This window comes from Hydra vulgaris, chromosome 11 (assembly GCF_038396675.1).
Source record: "Hydra vulgaris chromosome 11, alternate assembly HydraT2T_AEP".
Taxonomy (NCBI): Eukaryota; Metazoa; Cnidaria; class Hydrozoa; order Anthoathecata; family Hydridae; genus Hydra; species Hydra vulgaris.
In genome coordinates, this window is record NC_088930.1 from 27,774,179 (window position 1) to 27,787,500 (window position 13,322).

A 13,322-nucleotide genomic window follows, 5' to 3' on the forward strand; every position below is an offset into this window, starting at 1 on the left:
TATTTTAAAATAAATTATTTGTATTTTAAATTGTCAACCGATTTGCTTAAAAAGTAGCCGCATTAAATTTAAGTTACGAAAAAAAATTAAATTGAATTAATTTTTTTAATTAAAATAATTAAATTTAATTTTTAATTTTATAAGTAATCAAACTTTTTTTGATAAAGATCAAAAATGAATAGAAATAAAAAGTGTTTAGCAATATAGAAATATTAAGAATTTAAAAATGGATCGGGAGCTGGATGTATTCAAAAATTATCGCAATATTAATAATAATATTAAAAAGAGATTTTTGAAAAAACCAAATTTCCTGGAGGCTATTGAGCAGTTTGGTACTCTTTCAAGGTTTTTAAAACAACAAGAATGTCCTCAGTATGCAGGTTTTTGTTGTCTTGCAAAGGCTCGATGTGAAAATACATTAAATAATCCTGTTGCTGAAGCAGAAACATTACTTGAAGCAGCTAGGTAAGTATTTTTAAATATGTTTGTATTGAAATTATATTTTAAGTTTACAGAGTTAAGTTTGAAAAATATTTCTTAGGCCAAATGTTAAATCAAACTACGCATTTTTTTTACACACTAATACGTGAGTTGAAGGAAAAATAAGAAGGACTATGATTTACTAGACATGTTAAGTTTATCTTCAGGTCATTTTTTTTTAATAGTATTTTAAAATCAATTAATGCAAATGTTATTAACTTGTAAAAAGTATTTTAATAAGTGTAATATATTTAGATACAATAGCACATTTTTTAGGCAGATTATTAATATACTAGTATGTTTGCGTTAAGTATTTTTATAAAATAATATTTAAAGTTTACTATTATTATTATTTTTTTTAAACTAATTCACAACAAAGCTGCAAGCACCCACTTTCAAGTTGGGAGTTACTAGAAAACAAAGAATAGTTTTAAAGAGTAAGGAAACAGTTGAAAAAAGACTTGTTGGGACAGGATACAACTAAGGATACAACTATAAGGATACAACTTTGCCAGATGACAAGTCCAGCGAGAATATGTTTTTGTTGATGAAACCTGAGATGATAGCTCTTTTGAGCAGCCACCATGATTGTATTTGTAGAAAAGAGAAAGAGATGCTACCTTATGAAAATTGGAGAGTGTCTCAAGCTTAATAGAGCAAAAAATATATATATTAATTATTAAACATTAACTTTGAATTGTTAGATACTATTTAATTCTTGACAAAACCTTTAACTAGTTATTATATAATTAATGTCAATTTTTATTTTTATAAAGCTTAAGCTATCAATATATTTTTAACATTTTCTTATAATGCAATTTCATCTTTTAGATATTTTATAAATTTTATAAATAGTAAAATTATTGATATTAAGTAAACACCTAAGGGGCATCAATAAAATATGCATGCAGTAAAACTACTGATTTAGGACCTTTCTCTCTTGTACGCATTTGTATGTTTTTGGGTAACTCTTTACCCCCATACCTCGTATATACTTTATGAAAGATTCCTAATGATACTTAGCATCTGCCCTTCCAGTAACTATTAAGCTACTGAGCATTTTTCTTTAGTCCTTTATTGTTTCTCGTCTGTATTAATGATCTTCCTGACAATGTTACATCTAAAGTAACTCTATTTGCTGACAATATAGCTATACTCCACTCTTGACAAAAAGTCAACTTTTTAATAGAGAGCTGATCTTGATTGTAATTGTGTCTTATTTGACTTGAAATACTGGTAAATTTTAATTCAACAAAACCCAGCTATTTATTGTAATAACTATTGCAGTGTTGCTGTTATTTCAACAATGAATGGCAACACTTATTTTATTTATTCTCTGATTATATTTTACAACTGACCTCTCACGGAAAATAAATATACATATCTGCCAGGTTTGAGTTTTCACTGCATTGCTTTATAGTTGCATCTATTTCTCTTTTCTTCAAATACTATTATAGTCGCTGCTCAAATGATCATTTTTGTTCTGTCATAACATAAACTTGTGTGACTAGTTATTTAATGTTACTTTTACTGTCTCTGTCCCTTCACCCTTCATGCCCTAAAAACTTTTTTTTTTTCACTCGTATCATTGCTTTGTGATCAATTCTCTCCCATTTTCATGTTTCCTGATTCATACAGTTTACATTTTTTTAAGACATCAATGTTTTCTTGCCCTTTAACGATATTCTTTGTTTTCTGGTAACTTTTATTTAGTAGTTGCCTGCAGCCACCATTTAAAATTAAATTACTTAAAAAGTAAATAAATAAATGGACTCCATTTAAGTGCTAACACATTTATTTTTTATCATATTCTTTTCTCTACAGAGCTGTACTATCGTAAGTGCAACAAGTGCAATTGCATTGGGTCCCCTAGTTTAAGGGGGTCTATAGTTCGATATATTTATTATAATTATAATTTTTTCAGTACTGAAAATGAATAACTGAATTGGAAAAAAGAGTTACATATTTTTCTGTGAAAATTCAGAACAAAATTATCTTACAACTAGCTAGAGTTTTACATATGATATTAAGTAATATTAAATCATTTAATTACTTTTCTATAATGATAAATTCTATACCGGATTTTTGCAAAAAAGACTAGTTGCTCATCATTGTTTGGTATGTTAGAGTAGCAAACCAAATGCTAAGTGTTTGAAAAATTTTCTTAATCTTTATAAATATGTCATCAACTGGAATAAAATTAGCAAACATTGAGGAATTAAAGTATTAGGAATCAAAATTGCTGATTGCCGAGGTCAGTTGTATGACAACACAAGCAATATGAAAGATTGAAAAGTAGAATTTTAAAAATCAACAACAAAACATGGTATAAACTGTATAGTGGACACAGAATCAATTTAGGGATAAATGATAGTGTTAAAGTGATAGTGTTAAGAACACTATTAAAAGTCAGAATTATCTCACTAAGTTGTATAATTGATATAAGAAATTTTATTGCATCAACAAATGGTGGACAAATGGTAAAATATCTATTATTTTTAAAATTTAAAGTTAATCTGAAAGTGTCAAGCCATACTCAATGGGAATATTTTTTTAAAAGTATAAAAGCCATGATATCAGAAGTTTATTTTAGTCCTGCACTAGATGAACTTAAAAATAGTCACCTAGTTTGTATAACTCCTGCTGCATCTTAATAAAGCAATTCCTATGAATTTATTGTGCTAGCAACAATTTTGTATCACTTCCAAAAAGATATGGGAATTAATCGCTGCGAAAAGATATAAGAGTTAATATTACTTTTTTCTTTGGGTACATGATCTTTCATGTAAATGCAGTGCCTGTGTTTTTCCTGTTTGTATGATATTGGGATCATAAGATATTGTCCCTGCTTCTTCAAATAGAGCTATCAATCACTAAACTGTGGTGAAAATCAAATTTTTTTTTGAGTATTGCTGTCAAAATTCATGTTGTGTTGCAATAGTTGAATTATTTCATGCATACATCAACACTATTGCAGAACATTGTAATGTGTCATTGTAATCCATTATACATTTTTTTAGTTTACTTTTACAAAGTGATTAGTTTAGAAGCTATAACAAAAAAGGCATAAAAGGACACCAGAAGTTGGGGAAAATATTGTTGACATATACATAACTACATATATAGTTAGTTACCTATAACTATTATATTTATATAATTATAGTCAACATATATTTTTTGTTTTGTTTAAGGTTCACTGATTAAAAAAATTAAGTTTTGAAAAATAAGGTCTAAGAAAGAATTAAATACAAGGCCTCCATGTATTTAGAAAATACTAAATTTTAAAACATTTAATTTTTGAAAAAGCTTCTAAAATATTTTTATTGTTGTGCTGCTTTGTTAATGTATATTGTATGCGCATGCGATTTTTTTTACTTGTTTAATCTTAATTTCACTTTACTGGTTGTGAAATCATTTGGGTTTTTTTCTTTTTATTTAAAGTTCTTATTTTATTATAATTTTCCATTATCTTATTTTATTATTTTATCTATTTTATTATTTAACGAATTTTTTCTTTTAACTGTACTTTATTGCTATTTTTTTCTTCTTTAATCTTTTTGTTTCTTAACTTTTTTTTCTCAAGCTTTTTCCTACTATTTGCTCTCTTTTCTCTCTATTTTTATTTCTAATCTTTATTCCCTTTCAAACTTTTTCCTACTGTTCGCTAAGTTGTTCCAATGAATAAATGAATTTATTAACTACTCTTTGCACTTTTTTTTGCCCCTAGTAATAAGTTATTTAAAAAACTGACAGAGAATTAATTACAAAATGAAGACACCTAAAAAAGCCTCGCACCCCTTCTTTATCTACTAGGCTGGCACAGATGTATTTTTAATACATTGTTTCCGGTTTAGGATGTTGAATGCAGGATCTTCTTGACTCAATGCATGAGTTTTGCTTGTGTCTCTGTTTTTATGACTAGGCAACTCATTCTATTATCTCCTAATGAGGGTTCATCTCTAAAACTAAAAATCTAGAGTTGTACCCTCATTAGGAGATAAGCTCTAAGGTTTTATGGTTCTGAGGCCGGCTGGTAGTCAGGTTTCCTGAACTCTGTGGTAGCTTTCATCTTCCTATTGACAATTGTGCTTCTTACATAACTTCATGGATTCATGTTGGCATGTAATCTTTTATTCCCTCTTGATGATTCCAGGTCAAGCCTCACTCTTCTCCATAGTTTTCCTCACATTGTGCTGCTGCAATTGCCAATCGAAACCATTACTTCCATATCTATGAGCAAAACCATTTCTCCAGAAAACAGATGTTTGTTTATTACTACTAGAAATCATTGTATAAAGGTTTTATCTAACGCCAAAGCCTGCTATTCTCAGGTCATGAAATTTCGTATTTCATCACAAAAATTAAGCTCTCCTGACTTCTGGAGAATCTTTAATAGTATCAGTAGTAAGGGCAAATCTTTAATTCCACCTCTTTTGTATGGTTCAGACTTTGTCTCCTCACCTAACTACAAAGCTGAATTATTTGCTAAGAATTTTTTATCAACATCATTTCTTTATTCCACTAGTTGCGTTCTACCTGATATTGCTAACAAACAGGTTGATCCATTGCTTGACATTCATATCACTCCAGCTTCTGTATCTAAAGTGATTTCCTGCTTAGACTCTTCTACAGCTTGTGGCCTGGACAATATACCTGTTATAGTCTTGCAGAAGTGTTCTCCGGAGCTATCGTCTATACTTTCAAAACTATTCAACAAGTGCTTATTAGAGTCTTGTTTTCCAGCCTGCTGGAAAGCGGCATCTTTTATCCCTATTTTCAAAAATTTTGGAGAGCAATCGGATTCGTCTAACTACTGTCCCATTAGTCTTCTTCCTATCATAAGCAAGGTTTTTGAGTCTTTAATTAACAAACACTTAATCTCTTATCTTGAATCTAATAACTTTCTGATCATCAATATGGATTTCGATATTCTCGTTCTATAGCTGATTTGCTAACAGTAATAACCGATAGGTTTTATTGTGCATTAGATAAAGGTGGAAAGGTTAAGGCCATTGCTCTTGACATTTCTAAAGCATTTGATAAAGTTTGGCATGCTGGTCTTCTCCATAAGCTTTCTTCTTATAGTGCATCTAGTAACATCTTTATGATTATTGAATCCTTTCTTTCCAATCATTCTCGTGCTACTCGCCATTCAATTAAGCCTCTTTCTTTTTCTGTGACCCTCAATAAGTGCTCCAAAAACTCTTATTCGTCTAGTTTTTTTCCTCAAACATCAGTCCTTAGGAATTCGCTTCCTTCATCTTGCTTTCCTGATTCATATAGTTTGCAATCCTTTAAGTCGTCTGTCAATCGTTATCTTGCTCTACAATCTTTATCTTTTCTCTTCCAGTAACTTCCAACTTAATTAGTGGTTGCTTGCAGCCTTGTTGGAAGGAAAATGTTTAAAAAAAAAAAAAAAGAATAGTTGAAGTTGAAGAACTGCTACAGTTGAATTATATACTCATTGTATATATATATTGTTATTCTTATACTCAATATACTCATGGTTGGTGTAGTTTATGTAGGGTGTAATATAATTTCAGTAAGTATGTGTATGAACATGTATGTATGAGTGTTATGGCCATGTATAAGATGGTCATGTATAATAATATAGTTATATAATATCAAAGAGTTTGAATAATAATAATCTTATTATATATTAAGTAACATAATAGTAATGCTCATTCGAGCGTTTTTGACACGAAACCCTTGGCTACCATTGCAACTTAGGTAGTGGCAAGAAAGAGTCGCAGCACCTTTTTTTTTTATTAGAAAATGTGAATGAAAGTGTACGCAAATATCTAACTTATATAAACTTCAAATTATGTAATGTTAAAATATAGTAAAACATATCAAGTTTCACAGTTTTACTTTCATTTAAAATTGCATTGTGGCAACATTTATTCAATATTGATATACAGCATTTATTTCCATTTTATAATGTCTTTTATTTATTATGTAGTTTAAGATTTTTGTTAGTAAACATGCCAGCAAGGCCAAGTGGTTAGTTTGCAAAGTTTTTGAATGTAAAAGAGATATGCTAGAATAACAATGATAATAAGCAAAATAGAAGTATTACTGCAAAGAAATTTATTTACAATTATTAATTAATATAATGAAAAATGAATCAAAGTGAAAAAAGTGTTTGTTTTCAACCACATAGATTGCAACAACATGTCTTGTTCCTCCCCACTTTAATTCCAAATGTTTAAAATAAAGTATGAAATGTAATGTATAAATATAATGAAAAAAACTTTCTGCTCTTTTTCTCTCTACCCCTCCCTTTTTTTCTTCAAAGAAAAACCAGCGCTGTGGTTCATAAACAAAAGATTGTATGAAAACATTGGTGTTTTTATTTGGTTAAGAATACTATATAGTACTGAAGAAAAAAACCAGAAGACGAAGATAAAGAACTCATTACTAGTAAGGATGTAAGTCTACCAGTTTAACCTAAAGTCGAAAAGGTTCCTGTTAAAACTATAATATAAAAAACTAGAAAAAAAAACTGGATGTCATTTCATGGATAAGAGTTTGTATTTATTACTATTGTAATTTTTTCCACCAACTGACGCCACAAACACAAAATAGTTTTGACTTCAACGATTTACAAAAAAGCCTCGTGTATCTTATTTAATGGTCTAAGATGATGATTTTAGCAAATAAATATTATCAAGAGAGGCAAATCTAAAATCGAAGTTTCAAATATTCCACTTGGATAAGACAATACGTTTGTCAATTTTTTTAAATACAATAACATGAATACAAAAATTCAAAACAAAACAGCTTGAGCAAAATAGACTTGTAATTATTAGAAAAGTTTTCTTATATTACATTCGATCCTGTATAAAACATTATTTAAGTGGATTTAATGCTCTGTTATCAGTGTCATTTTGTGAGGGTTCAAATCCGCTCTTTATCAAAATATATTTTCAATTTTTTCAATCTAGCTATATATATTTAAAGCAAAAGACTTGTAATTGTTAAAATTGTCTTCACAGCAACTTCTGGAGTAGCAGGACTGTCTTATTAAATTTTTTCTTGTTAAATTTCAGACCTTAATTTTTTTTCAAACCATCCACAACAAATGACACATACGCAACAATTTCTCCCAGTGTTTTGATGTTTTTAGAACTTTTAACTTTTTTAAAAATCCTTTTGTTTGTTATAGTGTATAATTTCTTTATATATGTTATGTATATAATATCTATAAAACTTCAAAAGTGTTTTATTTTGTATTTAAAAAAAACGGAGAAAGATTAAACAAATAATGTTGGCAGCAGTAAGATTCTAACCAATACTTTTTCATTCAGAAGCTTTGGAAACTAACCACTGGCATGTTTACTAATGAAAATTTTAAACTAGATAATAAATAAAAGACTTTATAAAATGGAAATAAATGCTATAGACCAATATTGAGTAAATGTTGCCACAATGCAATTTTAAATGAAAGTAAAACTGTGAAACTTGAAATGTTTTACTATATTTTAACATTACATACTGTGAAGTTTATATAAGTTAGATATTTGCGTACACTTTCGTTCACATTATATATATATCTGTACCAGTTTTATAACTTATTGTGCAATTGTATGCACCATAATCAAAAAAATGTTAAATTAATGCAAAAGCAAACTTGACAAATAAATTTTTTTTTGCCACAAACTAATGTCACTGCGCAAAATTTTTTTGGCCTAATTTTTAGATTAGCGTTTTATAGCTATGGTTGTGATATATTGCTATATTATTATTTTTTTCCTATGAATATATAAGAAAGATTTAAAAAATATTAAAATTTATTGCGCTATGGAAAGGTCTTAACCCCCCCCCCCCCCAAAAAAAAAAAAAAAAAAAAAACAACAACATTGATGACTAAACTAAACCACTGAGCAATCAATGATATGTTTAAAAGAAACCTCTTTTAGAGAACCTAATTATAAATCATGTATAACCTCTATTTATTTGGAAAAGGTGCGCATGTTAATTTTTTTGCTCCTTAAGCAATTTTTCAAAATGAATTTATTTGCTCAAAAATATTATAAGTAAATAAGGAAATGGTAGGTTTGGTAAAAACCCGTGTTTTATGTACCTGGTAGGCTAGGATTTATATGTAAGGAAAAAGTTTAGAAAGGGTCTGTGTGAAATAGAATTACAAAAACCTGTATTTTTACAGGCCCGATCATCTAGTGAATATAAATACGCATAATAATGGGGTTCTCAACTAGAACTATATTTACCCAATTGATAGTTGGAAGGGTTAGAATGTGCCATTCCAACTGTCGTCCGATCAGTCTTCTCTCTATTATTGGCAAGGACTTTGAGTCTTAGATCAAAAAGTTCTCCAATCCCACCTTTAGTCAAATAACTTATTGGTAGACATTCATTACGGTTTTTGATCTTCTCGTTCTATGGCTGACTTGCTAACTGCTGTGACTGAAAGACTCTATTCTGCATTAAATGGAGGTAGCAAGGCAAGGGCTATTGCTCTTGACATATCTAAAGCTTTTGATAAAATTTGACATGCGGGTCTTCTTCATATGCTTGCTTCATATGGTGTATCTGGGAAAAATTTTGAGGTTATCAAATCATGCTTTCTAACTGCATTATTAAAGTCATCCTTAAAAGCCAACTATCTGCTTCATTTCCAGTAACTTCTGGGTTACCTCAAAGTTCTTGGTCCTGTTTTGTTTATCTACATTAATGATCTTCCTGACAACCTTATGATTTAAGTGACTCAATTTGCTATCAACACAGCTATACTCCGCTCTTTACAAAAAGTCTTATTTTTTCGATCACTAAGAACATGTAGCCGATCTTAAATCTAATCTCACTTCTGCAACAGATTGGGACTTGCAGTGACTTGTAAATTTTTTCTCAAAACTAAGTTATTTACTGCAAACAACTATTGCAATACTGGCATATAACAATGATTGGCAATCCTCTCACTGAGTCCTTTTCTTTACTTCTTGAATTATCGTTCACTACTGACCTCTGATGAAAACCTGAAAAAAAAATGAAGATAGCCAATTCAGCACAATGCTAAATTGGTCATGCAAATGGATTGCCACATTATAGAGCATAAGAGTTACAGGCCTTGTTACGAGTTTTCGTAACAAGGCCTGTAACTCTTATGCTGTAATGTTATGCTGTAAATGTAACATAATATTTGTTTATTTTCTTATAATTTTACAGTTGGTTTTTTGGTTATTTTATTAACTGTTAATAAATTTTTTCTTATTTATATTGTGGACTCTTTTTAATAGTGTTTTTAAATAATAAAGAGTTTTATCAGTTACCGATAACATATTCGTTATTTTAATTTAATTTTCATAAATTAAACAAATTTAGTTTAATTTTCATAAATTAAACAAACGTCTTTAAAACTTTACGTTATTGAATTGACGATAAACTTAAAATAAAATATCTTATTAATAAAATATTTACATCAAAATAAATCGTGCATTTTTTAAACTATTATGACAAAAAATAATTTATATATTTAAAAGGAATTTATATATTTAATTCCTAAAGATAAAACTTAAAACACTTTATTTTCTTTAACTAATTTTTAACAACAACAAAAAAATTATTAAACAAATTGTTTTTTAACAAAAAATCTATTAGTTTACAATTGCGGTTAAATGCTTTTACTTACGACTTTATTTCTTCTGAATAAATGTCACATAAACAATATCAAAAGATAATTTAAATATTCTAAAAGATAAAAGTTTTTGCGTAACGCAAAACTGCTGAACGCGTAGGCAAATTGCCTTTTCGCAAGCAAAATGCGAGCTGCGTAATGTTTCTTAACAAGGCTTGGAGTTAGTAATGAAAATTTAAGTAATGAATGTGAACAAACAAGTTGATAAATTAAACAACTTGCATAAAGAAATGCAGCAAACTGATATTTTTAACAAGAAAAAAATTTGAGGTACTATACTTTATAGCTAAAGATAAGCTGCCTCTTTCTTAGCTATAGGTATAAAAAAAGAACATCACAGTGTATAGCTTGGCTTTGCGATGAATCAGTAGATATTGATAACTTTAAAACTAAATTTTGTTTTGGTGCTGATAGTGCAGCTATAAATAGAAAATATTGGGTGTGTGAAGTATTATTTCAGATATTATTTCAAATTTGCAGAAATTGGTTTCATCATTTTAAAAATGTGTAACGTTTATGATAAATTGTCATGAGCAAAACCTTTCACTACTGTCAATGGAGATGATTATGCAAAACATAAATTGTCAAAAAGGTTATGACAGTTAGAGGAGCTATCCTTGCTATCATTGCTATCCTTGAAAACAATGTTTGGCATTGGAATGCAAATTTAACAGTTTTTATATGATATAGGTAATCCAGTCTGTTTCAATTAGGAACACGGTAGATTGACACACAGTCAGACACTGGAGATAATTTTAGACAAATCTGGAATATATATAAAACACCTTGAAAACATATCTGTTATCTACAGACATGTTTTCAAGGTGCTTCATATATATTCCATCCCATAGCAAAACTACTCATATATTGTAGTTTTACACTAGCAGAACAAGCAAAGTTCAAAGGGATATCATCAGAAGTGAAATTAATGTTGATTCGCACTTATGCCAGTTTGCACTTATGCCAATTCGCACTTATGCCAGTTCGCACTTATTAATGTTTGCAAATTCTTTTTGCTCACTTATGTCATTTTGCACTTATTCCAGTTCCCACCTATACTAGTTTTTTGCAACTAATTCGCACTTACGTCAGTTCCAGCTTATGTCAATTCGCACTTAAAGCAGTTTTTGCAACTGCTTTATACTTATAACAGTTCGCACTAACTCTAATTTGCGCTTATGTCAATAATTGCAAATTCTAATGCCAGTTCACACTTATGCTAGTTTTTGCAACTACTTTGCAATTTTTTTCATTGAACTTATGCCAGTTTGCGCATATTCAGGTGCTTACTTTTTTCACATGTTTAATTTTGCTCATTTATTTCATTTGCACTTATGAAATTTGCACATATTCAGTTGCTCCCCAAGAGGCTATGGGAAAATCCTACATAGGTCTTAAGTTTTTTTATCTTAGACTTTTTAAAAAAAAGTTTTTTAAATGATCAAATAATTTTTTATTCACTTTATTCTTTCACAAATTAAATCCTTTAATTATCTGATTTAAAGTGTAATAATATTTTGCACAATTAAATGCAAACATATAATGTCGGCTTAAAAAATAATTTGCAAAAAATGTTTATTATTACATTACATAAATTGGTTTTAATGATTAATTATTTAATAAATTAAAGAACCATGTCAAGGGTTAAATTAAGATTGCGATGGTCAGATGGGAAATTCGTGATCCTGAAATTTTTTAACTAAAGGAAATCATGATTTTTAAGTATTTAAAAAAATTGCTCGTAAAGTTAAATAGTTTTTTAATTAAAATTATTTAGTTTTAAATTTAAATAATAACCATAGACTCGAAACCGCCTTAAGTTGAAATCTCAAGTTTGTTATTTAATCTTGTTACGCAGTCAAAATAATTTAAAAATGATAAAAAATGATTAAATAAATTTACTTATCCTAAAAGTTTTACTATTAAATCTATCTTTGGAAAAAGAAGAAAAAAAATTATATTATTAATTATTAAAATGAATATTTAAATTGATAAAGTTCCCCAAACAAAAGAAATTAATTAATCAAAATTCCAAGTTGTTATGTAAAAATATATGTAAAAAGGTGATTTCAAAGCATGAAAATTAATTTAAACATCTGATTTTTTAAATAGTCAAATTTCATGCAATAGTCAAAAAATTTTTAGCTTTACAAGTTATCAGGCAAACTTTTATTTCAAGTTAAACTTGGTATATATTAATTATAATATCAATATTATAAAATTGTTTATATTTCCTGGATTATCTATTGTTCAATTACTTTATAAAAATTTAAAAAATATTTTAAGGCACAAAATATTGTTTTAGCACTTAACCATCAGGCAATAAAAATTACCCATTGATTTTTCTACCATTTAAAAAAATATTGATCAATTTTTCTACGTTTTTCTAAACATTAAACCTCCATTTAAAATCTATTATTATTACATTTTTAAACAATTATGTCAATGCTACTCTTCTTTTTTTTTTTTATTCTGGTTTGCTCCCAACAAGGCTTTTGTAAGACAATGACAGGAATGTTGTCTGGAAAACAAACTGTAGAAGAATTTAATCAAGATGACTTTAGCAACGGAAGCTGGAGTGATTTGAATTCTAACAATGGGTTAGACTATTTAATTGGAGTGGAAGGAAGAGAATGGCCATAAGATTTGAAAGTTGAATCAGAAGAAAAGTTCTTTGCAAGTAGTTCTGCCTTATCCTTGGGAGAGGTAATAAGCTTTAGGTGGTTCAGCTTTAGGTGGTTCAGCTTTAGGTGGTTCTGACCATGCGATGGCCTCTTTAAATCTTTTATCTTGTTCTTCCTTTTCGAACTCTCCCTATCATCACACTACTTACTAGTACCCTAAAGCTGGCTGGGGTTCTTTTCACAATTTTCTTAGTGACATTCCTTGGGCTGACGTTTTCCCTCTCTGAGATGAAAGGTTAGGTCTAACATTTCATCTCTCATTCATGGAATGAGAGATGAAATGTTAGACCCACCCTTGTTAATAGTGCTGTTGAAGATTTTCTAAAAGCATCTAAAGCCTAACGTTTAAGAAAAATACGAGATTCAGTCAATTGAGAATAATAGAGCTTAGCATCTGGCAGCACCTTTTTACACCAATTTCTTGCAATAATAAATATCTGTTTGTTCTCATGAGAGTTGCTCTTTTGAAAAAGATGAAAAAAATGATTACGATTAGATAT

General features: G+C 28.8%; 1 protein-coding gene across 1 annotated transcript in view; it reads left to right on the plus strand.

The window, feature by feature from the left end:
* The first annotated feature begins 139 nt into the window (after positions 1 to 139).
* Positions 140 to 13,322, plus strand: part of LOC100212896 (40-kDa huntingtin-associated protein) — a 32,251-nt gene continuing 19,068 nt past the window's right edge. The window contains exon 1 of the mRNA XM_065810650.1: positions 140 to 465. Coding sequence (XP_065666722.1) covers positions 227 to 465 — 239 coding nt within the window. The 5' untranslated portion in view covers positions 140 to 226. The remainder of the gene's footprint in view (positions 466 to 13,322) is intronic.